This window comes from Lynx canadensis, chromosome B4 (assembly GCF_007474595.2).
Source record: "Lynx canadensis isolate LIC74 chromosome B4, mLynCan4.pri.v2, whole genome shotgun sequence".
In the NCBI taxonomy this organism is placed as follows: domain Eukaryota; kingdom Metazoa; phylum Chordata; class Mammalia; order Carnivora; family Felidae; genus Lynx; species Lynx canadensis.
In genome coordinates, this window is record NC_044309.1 from 123,499,837 (window position 1) to 123,526,391 (window position 26,555).

Below are 26,555 nucleotides of genomic sequence, written 5' to 3' on the forward strand. Positions count from 1 at the left end.
CCTGCTTCAGATTCTGTGTCTCCCTCTCTCTCTGCTCCTCCCCCCTCCACCGCCTCTCAAAAATAAATAAACATTAAAATTTTTTTAAAAAAATAAATGTTTAAAATATGAGTTCTACTTTGTTCTGCCAATACCGAACTCTGGGACTTCGTCTAAGTTCTCAGAACCACAAATTTCCTAAGCTTTTTTTTTTTTTTTTTAAAGGGGATGTGCAGGGGGGAGGTTTGATACAGGAGCATAAATTGGTATAGCCTTTTCTCAGAGGAATTAGTAAATACTCATAGAATTTTGAATGTATATACACTTTGATCTAACTATTCCAAACTATATATTTATCCTCCAGACAAACACGCACGAACACAAAACCTTGTGCATGTTAAAGCATTCTCTGCAGCACTAATCATGATAGCAACAAAAGCTGGAAACAATACCAATGCCTATCAAACAGGACAGCAGATTGGGGCACCTGGGTGGCTCAGTCAGTAAAGCGACCGACTTCAGCTCACGTCATGATCTTGCGGTCTGTGAGTTTGAGCCCCGCGTCGGGCTCTGGGCTGACAGCTCAGAGCCTGGAGCCTGTTTCAGATTCTGTGTCTCCCTCTCTCTCTGACACTCCCCTGTTCATGCTTTGTCTCTCTCTGTCTCAAAAATAAATAAATGTTTAAAAAATTTTAAAAAGAAAACGAAAAAAAAAAACAGGACAGCAGATTTAAAAAGGAATGAGATATCTGGGATGTATTAAATAGAATAAGCTAATGTGTATTGTTCCCTTTGTTTTTTAAAAAATCAAAAATTTCATCTTTAATTTAACCACACACGTACTTTTGCACAAATACACACAAATTTTTGGCAGGATGCATAAGGAACCTCTATCAGTAATGACTTCTAGAGAATGGGAATGAGGAGGTGGGAAGAATCTAGAACTTTTACCTTTGACCTTATACTTTTCTGTACCAACTGGGCATTTTTTTACACCATGAGAATATAATAGTTTTATCATTTAAAACTGAAAGGGAGGGGCGCCTGGGTGGCTCAGTCGGTTGAGCGTCCGACTTCGGCTCAGGTCATGACCTCACAGTCTGTGAGTTCAAGCCCCGCATCGGGCTCTGTGCTGATGGCTCAGAGCCTGGAGCCTGCTTCCAATTCTGTGTCTCCCTCTCTCTCTGCCCCTTCTCTGCTCATGCTCTGTCTCTCTCTGTCTCAAAAATAAATAAAAACATTAAGAAAAAAAATTTTTTTTAAATAAATAAATAAAACTGAAAGGGAGAGTTGTAGAATAACATGATTTCCAAGATTCCTTCCAGCTCTAAAACTCTATTTAGTCCTAACGTAAATTATCAACATGTATGATTGGATCATGCAAAATATCAACTTACCACAAATTAAAATTTCACAAATATTATTTGAAATTCAATTCCTCTTATTTTCTGCTAGTGTCCAAAGTCAATAAAAGACATTGGGTGAATATTTTTTAACTGACCTATTTTTATTAAGCAAACTCTAGGGAGATGTTTGTTTTTAATTAATAGAAAAGGGGCACCTGGGTAGCTCAGTCAGTTGAGCATCTGACTCTTGATTTCGGCTCAGGTCATGATCCCAGGGTCATGGGATTGAGCCTGTGTTGGGCTCTGTGCAGAGCATGGAACCTGCTTAAGATTCTCTCTCTGTCTCTCTCTCTCTCTCTCTCTCTGTCTCTCTCTCTCTCTGTCATTCTGCCCTTCTCCCATTTATATTTTGTCTCTCCAAAAAAAAAAAAGAAAAGAAAATATGAACTACAAGATTATGGGTGAATTTAATTTAAAACAGGTTTAGGGGTGCCTGGGTGGCTCAGTCGGTTAAGTGTCCAACTTCAGCTCAGGTCATGATCTCACAGTCCATAAGTTCAAGTCCTGCGTTGGTCTCTGTGCTGACAGCTCAGACCCTGGAGCCTGCTTTGGATTCCATATCTCCCTCTCTCTCTCTCTCTCTCTCTCTCTGCCACTCCCCTGCTCTGTCACTGTCTCTCTCTCAAAAATAAATAAACATTAAAAAAAAAAAAAAAACTTTAAACTTGGAGTTCCTGGCTGACTCAATGGGTAGAGCCTGTGGCTCTTGATCTCAGGGTTGTGAGTTCAAGCCTCATGTTGGGCATGGGTTCAAGCCTCATGTTAAAAACAAACAAAAAAAGAGATTTAAACTTTCTAACTGCATAAATAAAAGTTACAGCACCCAGAGATTTTATCAGCAAATGCAGGTAACCATTTTACAAATTCAAAGTCAATTCTCAAGCAAGATATTTGGTGTCAGTTTGGGCAGGGTATAGGGAAAAGATCACAAATAATCCAAAATCACAGTTAAAACTGGTCAAAAAGAAGATATAATGTAAACTACAGTTGCAATTACATTACATATTTAGAAACACATTTATTGTTCTATAGCCAAAATAATGCAAGTTCTACAGCTTGGAAACATTAAACATTACATAAATTGCTTGATGAAAAACCACCAAAAAGTTAACATAAGAAAATAATTATGGCTATTCTTTTTAATGTTAATTTATTTTTGAGAGAGAGAGAGAGAGAGAGAGAGAATCATAGTGTGAATGGGGGAGGCACAGAGAGAGGGAGACACAGAATCCAAAGCAGGCTTCAGGCTCCGAGCTGTCAACACAGAGCCCGACATGGGGCTTGAACTCAAGAAACATGAGATCATGACCTGAGCCAAAGTTGGATGCCGAACTAAGCAAGTCACCCAGGCGCCCCTAATAATGGCTGTTTACTGTCTTACCTAAAATCTTTTTTTTTTTTTTTACACATTAAAATAGGACCAAGGAATCCTCTATTTGCTAGGTAGAGCCACATCTATTTTTTTTTTTTTTTTTTTTTTTTTTGAGCCACATCTACTTTTACAATTTACTATGATGGACACTAGAGAAGCTGGATCAGACACTTGAGAACTTACTTAAAGGCATCAGATGGCTACCCAGGCAACCAGGATTTGAGGAGACGACTCCAGAAAGAAAGGAAGTGTTGAGAAGTGAGCCCCACATTCTCTCTTGCTTTTCCCCTCCAAGTACTTGCTGATTCCTATGCCACAGGAACCTGCATTCTTGGAGGAAAGCACAGTATCAATTTGCTGCACTTGACAGGGCCACTGCTAGAAATACAAAAATCGGAATTCAGGAACGACTGAGGAGGCGGCCTGGGAAACACCATAGGCTTTGCATTGTATTTTCTGGATGCTCAAGCCAAGGTTTCCCACATCCCTGGCGTGCGCTCACAGGTGCTCTCATTTTCTTCTAAGCTAGGATATGTTTTATGTAGTGGGAGATAGGAGCCCACTTCACTTTGCTGGAGATGGGTAACCAGTCAAGGCCAGCATCATTTATGAAGTAAACTAGCCATTCCCCTCTAACCAGAAAAATTGCTTTTGTCACGTATTAAATTGAGGTGATCTATTTCTGGATTCTCTCTGTTGTTACACATCTGTTTGTATATTCAAACATGCAGTGCACATTTATCAGTCCTTTTGACTGTTCATCGCCTGAACCCGTTCCTGTATTTGGGGGAATCTCCATCTTAAGATTCTTATCCCCACCTTATGAGCCCAACCCTCACAAAAAAAGCTGAAAATGCCAGATAAACCCTTTCTCAGCTTCCCTTGCAGCTAAGATGCAGTAGCAGATAGCTTCTAAAATGGCCCCAGTGATGTCTGACTCCTGGTATTTACATCTTTGGGTAATCCCCTCTCACTGAATAGGGTTATTGCAGAAGTGATGGTGTGTGATTTCAGAGGTTGGTCAGGACTTATTATGGCTACTCCCCGGCTTTTCACTCACTCTGGAGAAACCTGCCATGCAGTGAGCACACTCAAACAGCCCTACGAAGGTCCATGAGGTGAAGAACTGAGATCTCCCACCAAGAGCTACATGAGTGAGCCATCACAGAAGCAAACCCCGCAGCCTGTCAAACCTTAGATGACAGCATCGCACACTGACATCCTGACCGCAGCCTCATGAGAGACCGTGAACCAGAACCACCCAGTTCAGCGCTCCTGGATTCCTGACCTACAGATACGATGAGATAATAAACGTTTACTGTTTTAAGCTGTATAGTTTGGGGATAATTTATTACATGGCGATAGATAATACTTAGGGTCTGGCACCTGACCCAAGTTCTCTATTTGTTTTATATTCTTCAGTAACATCTTCTAGGTTTTTTTTCATGTTGGAGCTCTTTCTTGTCAAATTACTCCTAAATATTTGATGGGTTTTGCCTCTAATATACATGAAGTCTTTTAAATTTCCATTTCTTTTTTTTTTCCTTTTTTTAAAAAATGTTTTTCTTTATTTTGAGAGAGAGAGTGCAAGCGAGGGGCAGAGAGAAAGGGAGAGAGAGAATCCCAAGCAGGCTCCATGCTATCAGCACACAGCCCAATGTGGAGCTCAAACTCACAAACCATGAGATCATGACCTGAGCTGAAACCAAGAGTTGGACGCTTAACCAACTGAGCCATCCAGGTGCCCATTAAATTTCCATTTCTATGTGTTTTTTGCAAGATTAGAGCAAGTCTATTGGTGTTTATATATTTATCTCATAGTCAATAATTTACCAAACATTGTGTGTATGTGTGTGTGTGTGTGTGTATATATATATATATATATATATATATATACATATAATTTTTTTTCCTCCCTAACTAGAATCTCTTGGGTTTCCAGGGTATACAGTCATTTCAACAGTAAGAAGTGATTCCAAAATAAAAGACTTCCAACTTTCTTAAGGTTAATGCCAATTACTTCATGTTCTTGTCTTAGACCCTCCTAAAGAGTGTGGGACAATTCTGACAATAAAAGGCATGTCTGTCTGGTTCCTGATTCCTACTGAAATGGGTTTTAGTGTTTTGCTGTTTAGAATGATATTTGCTATAGGGGCACTTGGGTGGCTTAGTCAGTTAAGCATCTCACTTCGGCTCAGGTCATGATCTAGCAGTTTGTGAGTTCGAGCCCTGCATCGGACTCTGTGCTGACAGTTCAGAGCCTGGAGCCTGCTTTGGATTCTGTGCCTCCCTTTCTCTCTCCCCTTCCCCTGCTCACACTCTGTCTCTCAAAAATAAATAAACATTTTTAAAAATTTAGAATGAGGGGCGCCTGGGTGGCGCAGTCGGTTAAGCGTCCGACTTCAGCCAGGTCACGATCTCGCGGTCCGTGAGTTCGAGCCCCGCGTCGGGCTCTGGGCTGATGGCTCGGAGCCTGGAGCCTGTTTCCGATTCTGTGTCTCCCTCTCTCTGCCCCTCCCCTGTTCATGCTCTGTCTCTCTCTGTCCCAAAAATAAAAATAAACGTTGAAAAAAAAATTTAAAAAAAAAAAAAATTTAGAATGATAGTTGCTATGATTTTTTTTTATCAAGGTATAATTTACACACAAAATCCACTTTTTTAAGTGTAGAGGTTTTTTTTAATCCACTAACCACCTCCAAAATCAAGATCAAAAGCACTTCCAACACTCCAAAAAGTCCCCTCATACTCTTCTGCAGTCATTCTCTTATATCTTTGCTTCAGTTTAAATAAGATACATGTACTTATGCAAGTCCACCATTAATATTTGTTCAAGCTCTGCACAGAGACCATATCTACGTTGTTCACCCGTATACTGCCGGCACCTTGCATGACACGGGGCACGTACCAGATCAACACTTCCTGAATGAATGGATGAATGACCCAACCAACAGATTCACCATGATGCTCACCCTCATTCCTTAACGCTCCCTGATTGCAACTGCTTTCCTGCCGTCATCTCCCTGGTCTGCATTCTCCCTGACTCCTCACTGTGGGACTACACCTGTCACCAGGTGAGCTGTCCAATGCCCCTGAGGGCACCCCTTTGCCTATATGGTTTTCTCTTCCAAGAAGAAGCTTACCAACAGCAACAACAACAAAGGCAGCTTTTTCCCGTAGTGTCCATGGACATACGGTGTCAAAGGGAAAAACTAAAACTAGAAAGCAAAAGAATCCGATACAAAGCTAGGGAGTTTAATAACAGCCTAGGGTATAAGTTCTGGAGGAACTAGACCAAGATGGGAAGTGAGAATCAACAATGGGTCAAAAATCAGAAGAGGTGGAGACCCCAGGGGAGAAACGGCAAGGCTGGATTCTTTCCTTGTACAAGGTGCACAGCCAGGGATCCCATCTTAAAGGGGCAGAGCTGAGCCAGACAATAGCCAGCCATCTTCTGCCAGACCATGTCTCAGGTCTTGCCTGCCTCATAGATCCCCACCATCATCTGATGAAGCCTCTACCCACAAGCAATGGATCTATTTTGGAAGTCATGTATCATTCTCAGTTCCCTCCAGGTGCAACACTGAACTAGCCACCACTGACCAGTTCAGATGGAATTCACAGTTTCAGAACTGGTTGCTTACTTGTCCAGAACTAGAGAAAAAGGTGAAGAAGTTGAGCTGTGAAATGCAGAAAAGTGAAAGAACCCCCCCTTTTCTACAAGCAAAAAAAAAAAAAAATAAAATAATAATAATAATAATAATAATAAACAAGAGCTAAAATATACAAAAATGCAATTATTTGAGACTTCTGAATGTAATTTCCACCCTAGCATACTCAAAAAAAAAAAAAAATACAATCACAGAAGCATTTAAAAAAAACTTTGCAAGGTACCCTTTGCTTACTAATAACAAACGTTGACAATCTGGGCAGATGTAAATAATTCACCACCACAATGTGTAAACACCAACCACAAGAGTTAAGATTGGCCAACCTAAACAGGGGAAGTTACAAAAGATTATGATAGACTTTCAACTGAAAAGCTTGTCTTTAGGAATTCGGATAATTATCTAAAAACAAATTCAAAGTTCCATTTTTTTCTGGAGGAAGCGAGAAGGGACTGGTTTTTATTGGAAACGAGGTCGGCTTCGGGGGCGTATGGAAAGACTAGGTTAAAGAGACACAGAAAATATTTCCAAAGGCGCAAGCTTAGGGTGAGGGACTTCCCTCGCCGGAAAGCCACCTGGTGCTTTGTGTCTTTCTAAACGCTGACTGGGTATTTCTATGAAGTGACCAGGCTGCACACCCTCTCATTTGCAGCCCCACAGGTTTTGCTTTCAAATATCTGCAGGTGTATCCTCCTAAACCGAATAAACGAGTACTTTTTTTTTCTTTCTGTGCTAGACGGAATTTTACGAACACGCGCTCCACCTGGCTTATGATAGGGATTCTAGGGCCGCTGGTCACCGCCTTTGAGCTTTAGGAGTGAGTTGAGGGCATCGAAGTTGTTCTAAATTTTCCTCAAAGGAAAAAAAGAAGCCCCACTCTCCTCTTCTACAAACCGAACCAGGGAGGCCACAGGCTCCGGCCACGGAACGCAGAGATGCAGTGAAGGCTCCGGCGGCTCAAACGATGCCGGAGGAGCCAGATTCGTATTTACCGACCAGAAGTGGAACCCCGACTCGGAAAGGCCGACCCCCGAACACTGGGCGGCTTTGGCCAGGGTGTCGGGGCTCTCCGGGCCTGTTTCTACAGGCTGTGATACAGTAGAGAGTCCTGGAATAAGTACAGACATCGACTACAAACAGAACGAGACGTAAATTCTAAACCACGCAGCACCGAATTCCCGCAAAGACACGTTGGGAAATGCGGAAGAGCCAAGCTACGCAGCTGGTCCGAAGTCCAAAGACTACGATTCCCAGCATTCAATACAGTGTACCTCCCCCACCCCTGTGCGTTGCATGCCGGTAATTGTAGTTTCTCACCACTCCCATCTAAAAAGTGCTCGGGCGATTTTCAACCTCTCACGTGTTTCTCTTTCCCCAGAAGCACTGCCAAAGAGAAAGCTGACGGCGAAAAGTCGCGCTAGAATCATTCCCACCGTGACCCCACGGTAGACCGGGAAAGAGTGAAGAACCGTTGCCATGACTACCGTTTCCCCTGGTCACGGAATAAACGCGCTCGAGGATCCGGAAGTGGTTCCTCTGCGACCTCTCCAAAAGGGAGGATGTGTTCAGTGCTGACGTTCATTGGGTCGTTTCATTTGGAGGCCAAAGCTTCCCAGGCAAAGGGGCGGTCCTGTGTGAGAGGGGCCCGCGGAGCCATTTGATTGGAAAAGAGAAGCTAAGGTTGACCAATCGGAGGGAGCCACGCTTCGGGCATCGGGCACCGCACCTGGACAGCTCCGATTGGTTCACTGCGGTCCCCCCCACGAGTCCCCATTGGGTACAGAGGGTGCGTGGTGCGGCACCATTGGTGGGTTCGTGTTTCCCGTCCCCCGCCCGCGAGAGGCTGGGGTGAAAAGCGGCCCGACCTGTTTGGGGGGTAGTGGGCGGACCGCGCGGCTTGCGGTGTGAGGATCTGAACCCCGTGGTGGGAGGTGGAGGCGGCTCCTGCGATCAAAAGGGACTTGAGACTCTCACCGGCCGCGCGCCATGAGGGCCCTGTGGGTGCTGGGCCTCTGCTGCGTCCTACTGACCTTCGGTGAGTGATCTCGGAGGAGCGGGCACCCCCGGACGCCCCCCTTCCAGCGCGGCCTCTTCTCGAAGGTTCTGGGGGCGTTGAGCCCGGGAGGGGGATAGCGGGGCCTCCGTTGGGCCTAGAGGGATCCATCGCCTTTCCTCGAAAGAGGCTCGGCTCGAGGGAGTTCGCGCACTCTCCTCTTCCTGTGGAAAGAAGAACGAGAACCGAGAACATTTAAATCCCTTGCAGATCTCCTAATATTCGCGCCTAGAGGTCTCAGCCAACTTGGGGTGGGGCGCCTCTCGGGCTCTTGGTCCCCCGGGAGCATTGCGGGTGCCCATTCCGGAGGACTTTTGTCAGACGCAGGAGCCTTCGGCCATCTGAGCTTGAGGACCCCCCCCCCGCGCCCCGCCACCCAGTCTGCCGAGTCTTTGACCCCGCGTTCCCTTTCTTAGGGGCTGGTCTGGGGAGCGTGGGGCTCTGAGTCAGAAGAAAGGCGGTGTCAGCGTGTTTGCTTCACTTTTGCGAGCTTCTTACGATGTCAGAATCTCATCACCTCTCTCCCCCCCCCGCTCAGTTGGGCCGGATTTCAGTTCCTCTCGCCAGAGGTTGCGCCAATTCTATTTGTATTCTGATCCGTGATACTGAAGGCCTAAGTTTTGGCGTGGTCACTTGGGAGGCCATGCCTTGGCCTGCGCAACACGTGTGAACGTAGAAGGGACCTGGTATCAAATCTGCTAAACTTTATTTATAAAGCTTCCCAGGGCTGCTCTAGAGACGTGATGCCCGCTCCAGCCTCCGCATTTCAGAATCTACTGGAGGGCCCCGTGTCTGAACTTAAATTTAAATGTAAAAAGTATGCCAAGTGGGGTTTACATTGGGTGTTGAAAACTAGTGGATCCGTTCTCCCATGCCCACCTCCCATACTTACCCCCTGAATTTTGCAACCTTACCCTTGCCCTGTTTGGTCATACTCCCTTCTGAGAAGTACCCGAAGCAAAATGGTTACGAGTTTTCTGGTGTTAAATCTTCCTTCAGGGTCAGTCCAGGCTGATGATGAAGTGGACGTGGATGGTACAGTGGAAGAGGATCTGGGCAAAAGTAGAGAAGGCTCAAGGACAGATGATGAAGTTGTACAGAGGTTTGTGTTCTTTTGAAACTGTATGGTTGGGCCCTTGTGAATACTGGAATATAGTCGCTTCTTTTGTTGTCTTTTCTTCAAAGGTCCAGATGACCTGTAACACCCCAAATTTAAATACCTAAAAGGTCAGGGCGGGGAGCATGTTCATCCCTGAGTAGGTCCTAACTTGCCCCTAGGAATGACGGGTCAAAAGGGGATGAATTTCTTTTGAAAACTGTTCTGGTAACTAGATTGTGGAACACTAGCTCTGTGACTTTTCCCAGACCGGTTGGCTTTATATTCGGTAAGTGTATGAAGTTAGTAATTTTTAAGTAATCTCTTGCCCCCAGTGTGGACCCACATATCACAAGTCGCATGCTCTACCAACTGAGCGAGCCAGGAACCCCTGAATGTAGTAACTTTAAAAAAGATTGCTCTCAAATGAGCAGTGTTTTCAAAGTTGGCCCCTTAGGACTTAATTGGCAATCTTGTAGGCCATTAGAGGCCAAAGCTTCCCAGGCAAAGAGGCGGTCCGACATGTGAGGGAACATATAAATGGTTTTGCTTCTTATTTTTAGTAGAGGAAAGTTGGGTTTATTTTCCTGACAATTTTAAGAACCAAGTATTCTAGCTCAGTTGTTAAGGTGGTAAAATTTTATTGTGGCAAAAAGATAGAAATAGCGGGTTAGTAATATTTTATAAAGGTTTCCATTTTACCCCTTTAACCCTTAGGGCAAACTTACAAGACCACTGGGCTCTCATAGATCTATGTTTTGGAGAGAACTAAATAAGCAATGCAGTTATTTGTTTGTCAAATTTATTTCCTTAGAGAGGAAGAAGCTATTCAGTTGGATGGATTAAATGCATCCCAAATAAGAGAACTTAGAGAGAAATCAGAAAAATTTGCCTTCCAAGCTGAAGTTAATCGAATGATGAAACTTATTATTAATTCATTGTATAAAAATAAAGAGGTAAGCAACATGTGGGTAGTATTATTTTGTCTCTGTACAAAAGCATACTCATTTACCCTCATAATAAATGTACTTACATAGGAATTTCAGGTAAGTAGTTATTAGCAAAGTTTAAATACCCAGTATGTATATATAAAAATGCTCCCTATGGTGGGGGCGGTGGGGGGGGTTGTTAGGCATTTTTACCTTTTTCCTTTCCCCTCCAAATATGGTCATAGCCTGCCAAATAGTCCTGAGGGCAGTCACACAGCCCTGTGTGTTGCATACAGAAAGGTGTTACTACTCTTACCTGTTTAGGTATCCTTTATGGTTGCTACAGTTCTTTGTGTAAAGAGCTGTGTACCTCCTTTTACCAAGAGAATAAAGCCACTTCTGTACCATAAGGAGTCTTATTTCATAGAGTGCTTTTTAGAGTACAGAGGAGAAATAAAATGGATTTGACATTAAATCTGATGTTTTGTGTATCTTGAGGCTAATCTAAGTGTGTGTTAACTCTGGCTTCCATTTAGATTTTCTTGAGAGAACTGATTTCAAATGCTTCTGACGCTTTAGATAAGATAAGGTTAATATCACTGACTGATGAAAATGCTCTTGCTGGAAATGAGGAACTAACTGTCAAAATTAAGGTAAGCTTAAAACAGATTTAAAGCAAAAAGAATCCTTAGCGATAGGCAATCTCTATCAATCAGGATAGGCCAGGTTGTGCTGCAGTGGTAAATAATCGCCAAGCCTAGGGACTTAAATTGGAGTTTAACAAAATATGGCTGTGGGCCAAAGCCAACCTGCTGTTTCTTTTTATAAATAAAGTTTTATCAAAACACAGCCATGCCTATTTGTGTGTTATCTGTGACTGCCTTTGCACTACACATTAGGTTTGAGTGGTTGTGACAGAGACCATATGGCTCACAAGCCTAAAATACTTCCTCTCTGGCCCTTTTTCCGAAGAAGTTTGCTAACCCCTGGCTTAAATCCTCCATCAAGGCCACTGTGGCCTTTGCTTTGTATCATCCTCATTCCCGGACACAGGCCAATTGAGTAGCCACCATCTGGAGTGTAGCTGGTTGCCATGGTGCAGAGAGAGCACTTGGAGGGTCTCCCATCCTTTAAAGGCTCTAGCCTGAAAGCTACATTCCTGACTCCCTCCCACTTGGCAGCTCATTGGCCAGAACCAGTCACATGGCCTTAATAACCAAGAATGAAGTATATTCCTGCTATGTTTCCAGAAGGCAGAGAGCTGGGAATATTTAGTGAAGGACATTTATCACCACAAATTGCAAATAGAGAAGTTTTGAATCCTTTTATTTTCTTTGAAAGAAATAGGCAAAATATAGAATTTTATTTTTCTTGAAAGTTTTTCTTCAGAAATAACTTGTTTTATTTAGGTCTGTCTCTGCCCTTTGATGTTTAGACTAGTCTCTACCTTCTTTATATTGCTGCTTTCTCAAATACACTGGAACTTAAGATTTTCTCTATCAAGATGCTCATGTGTAAGAGACAGTAGGCCATAAAATAGTATAAGGAAAAATAACCCAGTTTAGTCTTCTGTATGGGAATTGATGTGGCCAAAAGCGGGTAGTTTCTGAATCTATAGCTTACCGTTTACTTGTCGTACAGTGAGTATTAATATCTAACTATCCCGTACTTGCCTTTCAGTGTGACAAGGAGAAGAACCTGCTGCATGTGACAGACACCGGTGTAGGGATGACCCGGGAAGAGTTGGTTAAAAACCTTGGCACCATAGCCAAATCTGGAACCAGCGAGTTCTTAAACAAAATGACTGAGGCACAAGAAGATGGCCAGTCGACTTCTGAATTGATCGGCCAGTTTGGTGTTGGCTTCTATTCTGCCTTCCTCGTGGCTGACAAGGTTATTGTCACGTCGAAACACAACAACGATACCCAGCACATCTGGGAATCTGACTCCAATGAATTTTCTGTGATTGCTGACCCAAGAGGAAACACCCTGGGACGGGGAACAACAATTACGTGAGTGTTACTAATTCCTAATGAGAATTAACAGTCCTGGTGAGGATCTTGACTCTGAGCAAGCAGCTTATTCTGGGCCTTCATTCCTTGCCTGTACAATGAGGAAATTGACCTATTCTCATCACTTGAGGAAATCTTTGGAGGCCCTCCTGAGGCCCAGACACAAAGAATTATGATAGCTGCTGTACACAGAGAGCAAAAAGTCCAAAGGGTTAATTCTTCTAGGGGAGAAGGCAGATTGGAGGTCTCACAGCAATGGGTTGATTGAGGATTCCCAGGGAAGCAAGTCTTGGGAAAGAAGCGTCAGTGGATGTAAAGGCATAGAGGCAGAGCTGTTCAAGGGATTAAAGAAATTCCTCTCAGTTGGTAGTGATTAATCATAGAATTTCTGATCAGCTTTTTTAAGGTTTTCTGAAGATATGGAGGGTGGCAGGACTGGATGAGAGGAGACTCTGGGTGACCACTGAAAGTACTCAACTATGAGAGTAACTGGTGTTGGGGACAGGTTGGAGAGACCAGGTGCAAATACAGAGCTTGAAGAAAGTTAATGAAAGTTCTTCTGAAGAGAATGTCTCGTTTGAGGATGGTTGTAAATTACTGAATCCAAATCGGAGTTTGGTTTAAGCCAGTAACTGTTGTCTGTATAGATGAGGCAGACCTTCTGCCCAGCATCTCTTGGTGTTTATAGCATGTGAAGGAGAACAGTTTCCTGCCTCTCCCCTGCCCCCCAACAAATACAACAGGATACTTCTACTTGCTTAATACTCCTGGAATGTCCGTATGAAGCTGCCAGCTTTGGGCCACATCAGAGAAATCGTATCTCGAGGTCATTTGACTTTTTTTCTTCCTGCCAGGTGAAAATGTGCCTACAGTCTCCACTTTTTTTTCATAATTCAGTTTTAAATTTTTCAACATAAGAATTTTTAAATATTCAGAATGTAGAAAAGCCTGTATCTATCATTCTGACCAGTGTTCTTCACTGAGGAAGTGGATAGTTCTGTCTTCATTTTCATAAATGCTCATTTAATTGAGATTAATTACATGAGTGCATTTTAATACTTCTACTGGTTTATTGTTCCCAATTTACCTTACTCTGCCTTTGTTAGTCCTAGCTCCAGCTCTCCTTAGGACACGTCGCTAATAGTCATGCCCCAGTGCCCTCTGTTAGGCGTTAGAGGAACAGAGGTAAATATCCTGTCTTAACTACAAAGAGATAGAAAAACAATGTCCCAAGAGGCGCTAATGTTGTAGGGTGCTGAGCCACAGGTGAGATTATCTAGATGGAAGTTCCACAAAAGCACACGTTTGGTTGAACGTTCCATTCCCAGAGCCTAACACTTGCAGATATTTATAGAAGTGAATAAGTAAGGGTAATCAGGACAGTCTCCTGCAGGTAACATGGATGACTGATCAGTGAGTGAAACTTGACGAGTGCTTTCTCTGCGTGAAACTGCCATTTTTCTTCAAGTCCTTTACCCAGCATTTATTCTGCAGATAACCATTTGAGTGCCTATTACCTGCTAGGGTTTAGAACTCAGTGGAGAGTAAGACCAGTGCAATCCATGCTTCCATGAGGCTCAAGTAAAGAGGAAGAATGAAATAATTTCACAAATGCCAGAAAGGAAGCTAGAGCACACTTCCTTTATCAGGAGGACCTTCTGGGGGCGCCTGACTGACTCAGTCAGTAGAACGTGCTACTCGTGACCTCGGGATTGTAAGTTCGAGCCCCAAATTGAATGTAGAGATGACTTAAAGTCTCGGGGCCCTAGGGTGGCTCAGTTGGTCAAGCGCCTGACTTTTGATTTTGGCACAGCTCATGATCTCACAGTTCGTGAGTTCGAGCCCCATATCAGGCTCTGCGCTGACAGTCAGAAATTCTTTCTCTCTACCCCTCCCCTGCTTGTGTTCTCTCTCTCTTTCCCTCTCTCAAAATAAATAAATAAACTTTATTTAAAAAACAAGAATAAAATCTTGAGGGGCACCTGAAGGGCTCAGTCGGTTAAGTGTCCAACTTTTGGGTTTGGCCAAGATCGTTATCTCACAATCTAACTGACTGTGCTGACAGTGTGGCGCCTGCTTCGGATTCTCTCGCTCTCGCTCTCAAAATAAACAAACATTAAAAAGTAATAATCTTTTTTTAAAGTTGGGGGGAGCTTGCTGAAATAAGGGTAAGTTAGATTCAGATATTCTAGGAAGCAAGCACAGTATATGTTGGAAGTTCCAAAGGCAAGAGGCCCATTTAAGGAACTGAAAGTCTAGACTGGACAAACTAAAGAGAAGACAAAGTGATGAGGTCAAGGTTCCACTTTATATATATGACTTCATCTTCTATTTGACCAATGAAATAGAAGCCCTCAAACAATTCAGTTGCTACCTACTCTTTCTATTCCTAGCCCTAAATTAGGCCCCCGCATACCCTTATGAGAAATTTTGTGAGGATTGAATGAGATCATGAAAGGAACATCGAGTAAGTACTAACTAGTACATGTGCTTCTGTCCTTGCTACTGCAAGGGAGGTATTCTGCATTGTTCCCTAAAGCTGGTCACTACGTCCAATCTGCTGCTTCTCTCCTCCTCCCTCCTCAGAGGCTAAGCATGAGTTAATTCCAGCCCCATCGTTTAAAGGCAGCCTTTCCCACATGCTCCCTCTTTACCATCAAAACCTAAACATGTTCAAGTCTCTGTGGGGAAGGAAGAGAGGCAGGTAGTGCCACACCCCCGTCTACTGTCAGGCATATCATGACTGTATCCACACGTTTCCATTGAAATAAGTCCTCAGTAATCTTGTTGCTAAATCCATTGGATTCAGGGGGGTTTTAATTCACATTGGTCCCAGCAATAGAGTCCTTTTGTTCTTAGTTTTCCTCTTGTGTTTTGGTGTCTACCGCATACCCCTTAAGACAATCGCATAGTTTCCATGACCCTGGGTATCTTTTCGTTTCCTTTCCCTGTTGGTTAAATGTTGACAGTATCTCTCAAAGGTAACTCTTCAGCCCTTTCTCCTTACCTTTGTGTTCCTTATGCAGCCTTCCTACCGTCATGGATTCGGCTTCCAGTTCTTGCTCAGGGTCCTCAAATCTGTATTCTTAGTCTGGATCAGAGGTCAGCTGACTTTTTCCTAAAGGACCAGCTTGTAAATGTTTTTAAACATTTGGATGGTAGGATCTGTCACATGTCACACAACTCTGGTGATCTTGCTGGAAAGCGACCATAGACAATATACAATAAGGGTTTGTCCCAGTAAAACATCTTACAGGTGCCAGCCATAGTTGGCAAACCCTTGGTCTGTATGTCCCTACTGGGCTCTGCACTCATATATCTAATTGCCTTTTAAATATGTCTGAGATGTAACCATCAGCTTCAACTTGGATCCACAACTGCATTCTCCTCCAGCCCCTCATCACCCAGATATTGCTCTGAAACCAGAGACTTGGCCACTCTCTAGGCTTTGTCATCATGAACTATCTACCTGTTGGTGATGCTACTACATTGTAAGCTTTTTGAAGCAAGAAAAGACCCATGATGCAACATTGCCCATATTTATTAGGGACACTCCCGTACATGGGCTCCCCACTGGGTCTGAAGGTATGTTATGAGGTGTTTGGTGAGTGGAGGAGGGTTCCTGCAGAAAGGACAGTAAGTGAGGAAGAAGAGGAAACAACTGCAGCTTTCAGTGTTAGAGTTATCGAAGCCAGTGCTGTTCAGTAGAACTCTGGAAATACTCCACCCCTGCACTGTCCAGTATGACAGTGCAACTAAAGAACTAACCTTAAGTTTTGTTTAAATAAAATGTGGCTGGTTGACTGTTTTGGTCATTGGAGATATGAACACTATTTTGGATTAGTTTTCTAGCTTTTTTAAGGAACATGTTTTTATTAAGGGTTCACTATCTATAGGAGAGGCTTCTTTTTTTTTTTTAAGATTTTATTTTTGGGTAATGTCTACACCCAGTGCTCGAACTCACGACCCTGATGTCAAGCATCTCCTGCTCTTCTGGCTGAGCCAGCCAGGCACCCCTGCATTTGCTTATCTATAATGATCATTTGGTTTTGAGAGCAACTATCAGAGTGCTTGTAATTCCATTTTTTTCTCCAGAATGTTTCAGTGCCTTCTCACCTTGAGCTAGCTTAACGTGTCAGTTCTTCAAATGAAAAACAAAAAAACTAACATGTTGAGAAGGTTGGGAAATTGGCACTTTTTATTTGGGACTAAGGATATTTTTCACACAAGGAATGCAAGGAAGATTCTTCCCTGTGTTGTAATCATATCTGGTATATGGAGCCATATATGGCTCATAAACCATCATTGGTGATGAGAGTTTTTAACGTGAAAAACAGGGGCCATCTTGGATTACGCCAAACTGTTAGCATTGTCAGGAAGGTATTTAGATTAATTTATAATCAAATCTTGTCTTTCTAAACCTGTCTTATTTTCTTTACAGCCTTGTTTTAAAAGAAGAAGCATCTGATTACCTTGAATTAGATACAATTAAAAATCTCGTCAAGAAATATTCACAGTTTATAAACTTCCCTATTTATGTGTGGAGCAGCAAGGTAAATCTACATTGATAAAAATTCATATGTGCTGCGTTGGCACATATTTAAATCTTTAACCCTTAAGAGCCACATTTGCTCTTTCGGTATGGGGATACTCAGGGATTTCTTCTGGAAGACCTGTTTGTTGGAGCTGTAATTTTGTTTCATATCCTCGATGAAACCAGGATTATTAAATAAATGAATTTCACCATAATTCTACTTCACTAGACTGAAACTGTTGAGGAACCCATGGAAGAAGAAGAAGCAGCGAAAGAAGAAAAGGAAGATTCTGATGATGAAGCTGCAGTGGAAGAAGAAGAAGAGGAAAAAAAACCAAAAACCAAAAAAGTAAGTCTGGTTAATCTCCACACTAAAATGCTGTTTAAGGTATGTTCAAGAAAATACAAAAATCCAAGTATGCACAGACTGATCTGGGTTCAGTTTTCATTAATTCTTAAAGGGCTTTTTTGCTCCAAATGGTAAGTCCATAGACCCAACTTTTAAAAACAAGGACTAAGTTTATTTGTTAGTATTTGTGTTTTCTGCCTCTGGAAAGTTTTAAGTAGCAAACACCGATCATTTTTATGAATAGTTTAAAAAGAAATGACATTTTAGTTAGTTAAAAATGAGGAAAAACTGTAATTTGCTTTTTATCAATAGTAACGATAACCAATTGCCTTCTTTGTGTTAAAGATCAATCTTAAATGTTGAGAAAAATGGCTGGCTTTTTTTTTTTTTTTTTTTTTTTTTTTGAGAGATTTTTGATCCCACTGTCAGGAGCCATAGTAGATTAGGAGTGTCCTTTGGTGTTTCCCACATTCGTTTGTAATGTCCTGAAGTTCTAGGTAGCACTTGTACTGTACAACTGCTGCTGAGTGCTGGGGCTGCTAATCATGTCCTGTAACTTCAGGTTGAAAAGACTGTCTGGGATTGGGAACTTATGAATGATATCAAACCGATCTGGCAGAGACCATCAAAAGAAGTAGAAGATGATGAATACAAAGCTTTCTACAAATCATTTTCAAAGGTAAATATTACTTTAGAACTTGATGAACATTACTAAGTCAAAACATTTTTAAATGGTGTTATAACTCTTTCAACACAGTTGGTTTCTGTTTAATCTTGTTTGTTTTATATTATGCATCTTAAAAATTTAAGAAGGAGTCTCTAGGCTTCACCACATTGCCAACAGGTCTGTGTTACCAAAAGGGTTAACAGCTGCCTATGTGTGTAGGCAGATGACTTCCATAGAACATAATATCTTGTATTGAATGGCTTTTAGCATCATTGGGTCTTTTTTCCATTTCCAGGAATGAATACTTTTTATGTGATTATAGTTGAGACAAAATGTTACATCAGTTTCAGGTGTACAACACCGAGTCCGTGTGTCTCCACAGTATGCTCTGCTCACTATGAATGTCGCCAGCGTCTGTCCCCATACAGTGCTGTTACAGTACCATTGACTATTCCTTCTGCTGTACCTTTTACTCCTGTGACTTAGTCGTTCCAGACCTGGAAACCTGTGCCTCCCGCTCCCCTTCACCCATTTTGCCCATCCCCCACTCCTCCTCTCTGGCAACCATCCGTTTGCTCTCTGTGTCTGTAGGTCTAATTCTGCTGTTTGTTGGTTTATTCATTTGGCTTTTAACATCACCTTTAAAGAGCCTGTGTACAACCTCAGACCTTTATTGTGAGGTCATATTCTTAGGAATAATTACTAAATCTGTTTCTTTGCCTATTTCCTTTTACTGATCCCATCTTTTAAGTGAAGAATCTAAAACTAGCATGGATTAGGATTGTTTGAAGTTCATATTTCCCCATACAGCATTTTGTACTAAACAGAATAGTTTAATAAGCTTAGCATGGCTAGATAAAACTTAATATTCTGCGGTTATGTTTGTTTAATCTTTATTCCATCCCTTCCTTGCTCTCCTTGTGTTAACATCCAACCATCTTTTAAGTTTCACCTCTTAAAAACTCCCCTTGGTTCTACTAGAACTCCACTTTTATTCTCTTGAACCATAGTTAGTCCTGGTGTATACAAACATAATGTACTTTCGTCAAGGACAGCTGTATTAGAAATAGAATGTGAGCTACTGGGGCGCCTGGGTGGCACGTCTGACTTCGCCATCTCTGGGTTTGAGCCCCACATCTGGCTCTGCACTCTAAGTGCTTGGGATTCTCTTGCTCTACCTCTCTCTCTGCCTCTTCCCCACTTGCACACACGTGATCTCTCTTAAATAAGCTTTAAAAAAAAAAATAGCTAATGTGAGCCACATCTGTGATTCTGAACTTCTTAGAAACATGTTTTTTTTAAAAGTTGAAACAGGCATAGTTAATTTTTAATAAGTTTGATTTAACCTAACATACCCAAAATAGTTCTACACGTAATCATTATTTAAAAACTTAAACACGTTTTACTTTGTTTTGTTTTGTACTGTATCTTCAAAGTCTGGTTATAGATTTCATACTTAACACGTATCTCAATTCGGATTAGCCACATTTCAAGTGCTAGTACCCACATGTGGGTACTGTAGTGGATAATGCAGATCTAGGGAATTGTCTTTAGGATTTATTTATATACCTCTTTACATCCATGCTCTAGTCCATATCCCAGTGGAAGAAATGTGTTCCCGAGTACTTCTTTCTGGTTGAGCAGTACACTCATGAAGCATTGTATATTGTCATTTAGATAGGGTCAGGGCTTTCATACCCTGTTCTCTGACACATGTGAAACCTAGACCCATGCATCTTTCCCCCAGTTTAAGAGATTGAGTGACACTGTGGACGGTCATCAGCAAAACCACCATGTCTAGCCAGTTTATAGGAAAGCAGTCCTAGCCGTTTCTTCCCTACGCTCCTCTCCCCACCCCCCTTTATTTGGTAAGGGGACTCTTTTGTTAGTTAAATGCTAAACTAAATGTCTACCACATAATAAATCACTTAGCCTTTGCAATACCTTTTTCCGGTGCCTTTGAATGACTAAATGCCAACTTTCCATAGGAAAGTGATGACCCCATGGCCTACATCCACTTTACTGCTGAAGGGGAAGTTACCTTCAAATCCATTTTATTCGTACCTACATCTGCTCCTCGTGGTCTGTTTGATGAATATGGATCGAAGAAGAGTGATTACATTAAGGTGAGTTTTTAAGTTGTAAAGGCTGAGTTTAAAATTTGAAGGTATAATTTTCAGAAAGTGACCTTTTCTTGGTCTCTGCTTAGCTCTATGTGCGCCGAGTATTCATCACAGACGACTTCCATGACATGATGCCCAAGTACCTTAATTTTGTCAAGGGTGTTGTAAGTATCTGAAGACTATGAGGAAAGGGGTCGTTAAAAACGGGAGGGGCGCCTGGGTGGCTCCGTTAAGCGTCTGACTCTTGGCTTCGGCTCAGGTCATGATCTCATAGTTTGTGAGTTTGAGCCCCCAAGGCAGGCTCCATGCTGACCTTGCAGAGCCTGTTTGGGATTCTTCCTCTCTCCCCCACTTCCTCCCACCCTCTCTAAATAAATAAATAAACTTAAAAAGGCAGGAACAGAAGTATTTTTTTGGCTTGTTGGTTTGGATTTTTTTTCCCAGTGTTTCTGTTGCTCACTGAACTTTCTTTTGCCATCTGAAGGTGGACTCAGATGATCTCCCCTTGAATGTTTCCCGGGAAACTCTTCAGCAACATAAACTGCTTAAGGTGAGTGTCTCTGGGAAGAGACTGGCTGGTTTCTTTCCTCTTTGATTGAGCTGTGAAGGACAGGCAGCATTAACAGAGTGCCCAGATTTTGAGACCAGTCCTTGGCTCTTTAGCTGAAGAACTTAATTTTACTCTAGAATTATTAAATCCTAAGAATCTGATTGTTTTTCACCCAGTATTTCATAAAAGTTTCAAACATACAGAAAAGTTGAGTGAATTGTGTAGTAAACACCCACATAGACCCACTACCCAGAATATAAACATTAGGGGTCACTCCAGGGTTCTGGGATCAAGCCCTGCATCAGGCTCCGCACTGAGCACAGAGACTGCTCTAGATTCTCCCACCCTACCCCTCTCCCCTGCTTGCATGCTCTCTAAACATTTATAAACATTAAAACAATCTTGGGATTGTTTCCACTGACAACTTCGTTTCTGCTGAGTCTCACATAGATTGCTTATCGTTCCCTGCCACTTGAGAAGTGGCAGTGACAAGGCCGTGTCTTTCCATCTTTCACCACTGCTCCCCGATGCTCTCACATACGGAAGGTTCTCAAAAGTTTGAGACCACATTCACTAATGAATTATTCTTTAATTTTATTTAGGTGATTAGAAAGAAGCTTGTCCGTAAAACTCTGGACATGATCAAGAAGATTGCTGATGAGAAGTACAATGATACTTTTTGGAAAGAATTCGGTACCAACATCAAGCTCGGTGTGATTGAAGACCACTCAAATCGAACACGTCTTGCAAAACTCCTTAGGTTCCAGTCTTCTCATCATCCAAGTGGCATTACGAGTCTAGATCAGTATGTGGAAAGAATGAAGGAGAAACAAGATAAAATCTACTTCATGGCTGGGTCCAGCAGGAAAGAGGTAAGTTGAACTCCAGCTGTCAGGCATCCTGGTATGTAGCCAACTCCTGAGAAAAAAAGAACTTAATTGTGATGGTGGCCTGGAGTCATTACAAGGCCTGCTCAGCCACTGACAGGAAAGTCATTTATACTCTCTGCACCTCTTATTTCCCCACCTGTAAAATGGGGTTGTTAGTTCTATTCTAGATAAATGTAGCTACTGAGGTATATACCAGGGGTAGACTTGGAAACTTTATCACTTTCTTAATTTTATAGGCTGAATCTTCTCCATTTGTTGAGCGACTTCTGAAAAAGGGCTATGAAGTGATTTATCTCACAGAACCTGTGGACGAATACTGCATTCAGGCTCTTCCAGAGTTTGATGGGAAAAGGTTCCAGAATGTTGCCAAGGAAGGAGTGAAATTTGATGAAAGTGAGAAAACTAAGGAGAGTCGTGAAGCAATTGAGAAAGAATTTGAGCCTCTGCTCAATTGGATGAAAGATAAAGCTCTCAAGGACAAGGTATTCTTCTGGGAGTTAAAACCTGTGAAATTTTAGCATCTGCGTTTTATTTTCTTTTTTTTTTAACGTTTGTTTTTTTTTTTTTTTTTTTAATTTTTGTTTTTCAACGTTTATTTATTTTTGGGACAGAGAGAGACAGAGCATGAATGGGGGAGGGGCAGAGAGAGAGGGAGACACAGAATCGGAAACAGGCTCCAGGCTCTGAGCCATCAGCCCAGAGCCTGATGCGGGGCTCGAACTCACGCACCGCAAGATCGTGACCTGGCTGAAGTCGGACGCTTAACCGACTGCGCCACCCAGGCGCCCCCGTTTGTTTCTTTATTTTGAGAGAAAGCTCAAGCTGGGAAGGGGCAGAGAGTGGGAAAAGTTGCACAGAACAACATTTAATATAGTGGTTAAATCTTGGGGAGGAGGAGCTTAAAATTAGAAACTACAGGGACACCTGGTTAGAGTAGTCTGTAGAGCTTACAGCTCTTGATCTCGGTGTCCTGAGTTTGAGTCCCACATTGGGTATAGAGCCTACTTTATGTATGTATGTATGTATATTTTTGAGAGAGACAGAGACAGAATGTGAGTGGGTTGGGGCAGAGAGAGAGGGAGGCACAGAATCTGAAGTAGGCTCCAGGCTGTCAGCACAGAGCCTGACGTGGGGCTCGAACTCACGAGCTGTGAGATCATGACTTCAGCCGAAGTCGGACGCTCAACTGACTGAGCCACGCAGGCACCCCAGTAGAGCCTACTTTAAAAAAAGGTTTATAAACTACAAAGAATTAAAAGGATAATAATGGCTATTGTGTACTGTTCAGTTATTTTTTTTTTGTAACTGGATGTTTTCTGTAGTTTAATACTGCCTTTGTGGTAACTTAAATTTTTATTGGTTGAATTTAAGTCTTCTGTGTGTTTAAAAGTTGGTGTTTATTTTTAACCAAAAAAATTCCTATATTAAATGTCAAGAGTTTCCTAAGAATCTGAATAAGAGGTATTTTTATGCTTGTATTTGATCTTAAGTGATGAATCCTTAAGGAATTGAAATGCAGTTACTGAATGACCTTAACTATTGGTATTTACATGTATCTAACTTTTGATTTCTTATCTTAAGATTGAAAAGGCCGTGGTATCTCAACGTCTGACAGAGTCTCCTTGTGCTCTTGTGGCCAGCCAGTATGGGTGGTCTGGCAACATGGAGAGAATCATGAAAGCTCAGGCCTACCAGACGGGCAAGGACATCTCTACAAAGTAAGCACCCTTGGGAAGGTCCCTGCAAGGTATTCGTTCTTAGCCAGCCTTCCTTTTGTAGATAATGCCAGCGAAGAACTGATGTGTTTTTAAGTGGCCACCACTATCGGTTAGATAAAAGAGGAGACAAGTTTACAGAGGGATTCTTCTGACATTAGATTGATAAAGGGAAGGTGTTGAACTCATGGTTTATTTTAAGGTATTTTTATTTACAAATGGAAATGTAATCTGTTACGTATATTGTCCATTGCTTTTGCATATCCTTGGCCTGGTATGTGTACTTCTTCATTTTTAGATATTAATAGTTAACAGATGAGGTTAATGACCTTGTCATTTATCAAATGAGTTACATGCTTTTTAACTGCCATCCCTCCTTCCCCAAATAGTATGCCCTGCAAAATAAAGGGTAAAAGACCCATGGGTGAACAAGTTTATGAACTCAAGGGCTGAGTGCTAGACGTACACTGGGTCTTCAGGTGCCCTTTATTTTCAGGGAATATATATATATGTCACATTTATATTGTAATGTCACAGTGGTGGTCTTGAAAGTGATTTCTTCCCTGCTTTTTTTATTCTCCCGTCTCCCATCTGGAATGTCTTCTTTCTGTTTGCTCTCTGCTCATGTTTTCCCCAAGGCCTAGCTTAAGGATTCTTCTCACAAGTGTAGTCTCCATGATCACAATTTCAAAACTCTGTATATATGAAGTATATTTCATATCTAGTGAGACTCCCTAAGATATGTTTCCACAGTAAAGTGCAAAAATGGTGTCTTGCTTCTGTGTCTTATCCCCCTGAAGACTTTATAAAGTTTAGGTGGAAAATAGGTTTCTGCTTATACTCCATTGTAACAGTATAGTAGCCGTTAAATAAATGTCCATTTATTTCAGTCATTTATGAACAGGAAGTTCCCTTCCATTCAGTGAGCAAACACCTGCTGTGTCTGTCCACAGTGAATAGATATCACTGCTCTCTTTTTGCCATTCAGACCAGTCAGGATAACAAACCAAGTCTTAATCTTCTAAATTCTGCATCTGTAATGGGTTTACCCCGAGAGGGGTAGATGCAGTTCCTCCCTGTCCTCTCTAGGAGGGAGACCAGTCACAGCTGACAGCAGAAAACTAACGGTATGAAGGTATATTTAGAATGCATTGGGAACTCCGCTCAGATAAAGAAACAACTAATGTGTCTTGGAACCATATTGGTGAAGGCATCGTGGAGAAGGTACTAAAAGGCAGAACACGGTGTCGTGTAGCGATATACATAAGTCTTGATTTTTCCAAGAGCTATGTATAATTTTAAAAATTTATAGAATGTGGGAAATGTATGGAGCCTGAAGTTTGACGTTAATGTTCGTTTTTACCCCTTACCAGTTACTATGCCAGCCAGAAGAAAACATTTGAAATTAATCCCAGACATCCCCTGATCAAAGACATGCTTCGACGAGTGAAGGTGATTAATACTGTAGCCATACTCCTTCATCTTTTCCTTGGGATACTTTGTACCTTTTAATATTAATCAGATGTCACTTCTTTCATCTCAGGAAGATGAAGATGATAAGACCGTTTCAGATCTTGCTGTGGTTTTGTTTGAAACGGCAACACTACGGTCAGGATATCTGTTACCAGACACTAAAGCATATGGAGATCGAATAGAAAGAATGCTTCGCCTCAGTTTAAACATTGACCCTGATGCAAAGGTTGGAAATAATTTATTGAAATGTTTGACTCCCCAGTGCCACACGCGGTGCTAGAATTAATAAGAAATTCCCTTTTATATCTTTTTTTTTTTTTCTTTATCTGTCTCCCTTTGCTAGCTTGACTGTTGAGTCTAATTAGCGGATTTACTGTGCGGTTCTGGATAAAAACAGGAGTGAAGTTAATTCCGATGTTAGTACGTTTGAATGAACAAAGTGGAAATAGATCCAAGGTATTGGATCCATTAATGAGCTTATAAATGGTGCCCTTAGGTGGAAGAAGAACCCGAAGAAGAACCTGAAGAAACAACAGAGGACACCACAGAAGACACAGAGCAGGACGAAGAAGAAGAAATGGATGCAGGAGCAGATGAAGAAGAACAGGAAACAGTAAAGGTATACATAGCAAGTCAAGAATGGGACTTGCATTTTAGTTCTTGCAAAACTAGGCAAACTTTTATTTTCAGTTCTGTCATTAGGACTGCATAGCTTCTAGAAGTCAGACTTCAGGAAATCTCCAAAATAGGCATCTAATGATGAAATTCAAAAGCTGGAGCAGCTCCTTTTTTTCTGTTTAAAGTGTATACTTTCAGCTGCCCGCTCCTTTTGTTCCTTTATTTTAGCCATCCAGTCCTGAGACATTGTTAAACAGATTTTCCCTTAGCCCACAAGGCTTCTGTATTCTCTGCCACTGGCTTCTGCCTTCCTCTATGGCAGCATGAGCCCGATGGAAATTTTTGATTATTTCTGTTCAGGAGTCATTTATCTTACTGTTAGCTTCGAAATGATCCCGCAGATTGACAAATGTCGTTCTAGCCTACAGCTGAAATAATGGAAATACGCTGGGCCCATTTCGATTGTTTCTTCATACACGAACCTTCTGTGAGCTAAGGGGTTTTTTTTGCTAGTTTTTAATGTCTTCTAAGTTTTTTTTTTTTTATTTTCACAGAAATCTACAGCTGAAAAAGATGAATTATAAATTATACTCTCACCATTTGGATCCTGTGTGGAGAGGGAATGTGAAATTTAAGTCATTTCTTTTGGGAGAGACTTGTTTTGGATGCTCCCCCCAGCCCCCTTCACCCCTGCACTGTAAAATGTTGGGATTGTGGGTCACAGAAAGAAGTGGGTTTTTTAGTTGAATTTTTTTTTAACATTCCTCATGAATGTAAATTTGTACTATTTAACTGACTATTCTTGGTGTAAAATCTTGTCATGTGTATAAAAATAAAAAAGATCCCAAATACTATGTCTTGCCTGTCTTCATAACGATTATGTAGAACTATGTATACTTGGTCGATTTTTTGTTTTTAAATCCTGTGTTTGGGGTTTTTTTTCTCTTATAAAAGTAATTCATACATACCAAAAAGTCTTTTTTAAAACTAATATTTTAAAAAGTCACCTATATAGAGAAAAGATAATGTTCCTTACAGAAGAATTCCAAAAAAACAGGTAGATAGATGCTCCCCCTTGCAGGAGGTGGAGCTTAAACTCCTTTCCTTTCTGAAAGATGGCTAGA

At 41.7% G+C, this 26,555-nt stretch overlaps 2 protein-coding genes across 2 annotated transcripts in view; one reads left to right on the top strand and one right to left on the bottom strand.

The window, feature by feature from the left end:
* The window catches only part of LOC115518783 (putative tetratricopeptide repeat protein 41), a 64,135-nt gene extending 59,787 nt beyond the window's left edge, over positions 1–4,348 (bottom strand). The window contains exon 1 of the mRNA XM_032593801.1: positions 2,941–4,348. The gene's annotated coding sequence lies outside the window, so the exon portion shown is untranslated. The remainder of the gene's footprint in view (positions 1–2,940) is intronic.
* A 3,939-nt stretch (positions 4,349–8,287) lies between these two features.
* On the top strand, positions 8,288–26,285 carry HSP90B1 (heat shock protein 90 beta family member 1). The gene is made up of 18 exons (XM_030320412.1): positions 8,288–8,457; positions 9,475–9,577; positions 10,386–10,527; positions 11,037–11,153; positions 12,181–12,512; positions 16,954–17,065; positions 17,276–17,395; positions 17,958–18,074; positions 20,051–20,188; positions 20,272–20,349; positions 20,670–20,735; positions 21,338–21,607; positions 21,862–22,107; positions 23,207–23,343; positions 24,714–24,792; positions 24,884–25,039; positions 25,310–25,432; positions 25,986–26,285. Exons 1-18 carry the CDS (start codon positions 8,409–8,411, stop codon positions 26,013–26,015), a joined length of 2,415 nt encoding a protein of 804 aa, XP_030176272.1. The 5' UTR covers positions 8,288–8,408; the 3' UTR covers positions 26,016–26,285.
* The last annotated feature ends 270 nt before the right edge of the window (positions 26,286–26,555 follow it).

Excerpts from the sequence above, each read along its gene's own strand:
- HSP90B1 (XM_030320412.1), top strand. The coding sequence starts at position 8,409 with ATGAGGGCCCTGTGGGTGCTGGGCCTCTGCTGCGTCCTACTGACCTTC. Across the intron at positions 9,578-10,385 it reads GATGATGAAGTTGTACAGAG|AGAGGAAGAAGCTATTCAGT; the intron begins GTTTGTGTTCTT and ends TTATTTCCTTAG. Across the intron at positions 23,344-24,713 it reads GGCAAGGACATCTCTACAAA|TTACTATGCCAGCCAGAAGA; the intron begins GTAAGCACCCTT and ends ACCCCTTACCAG.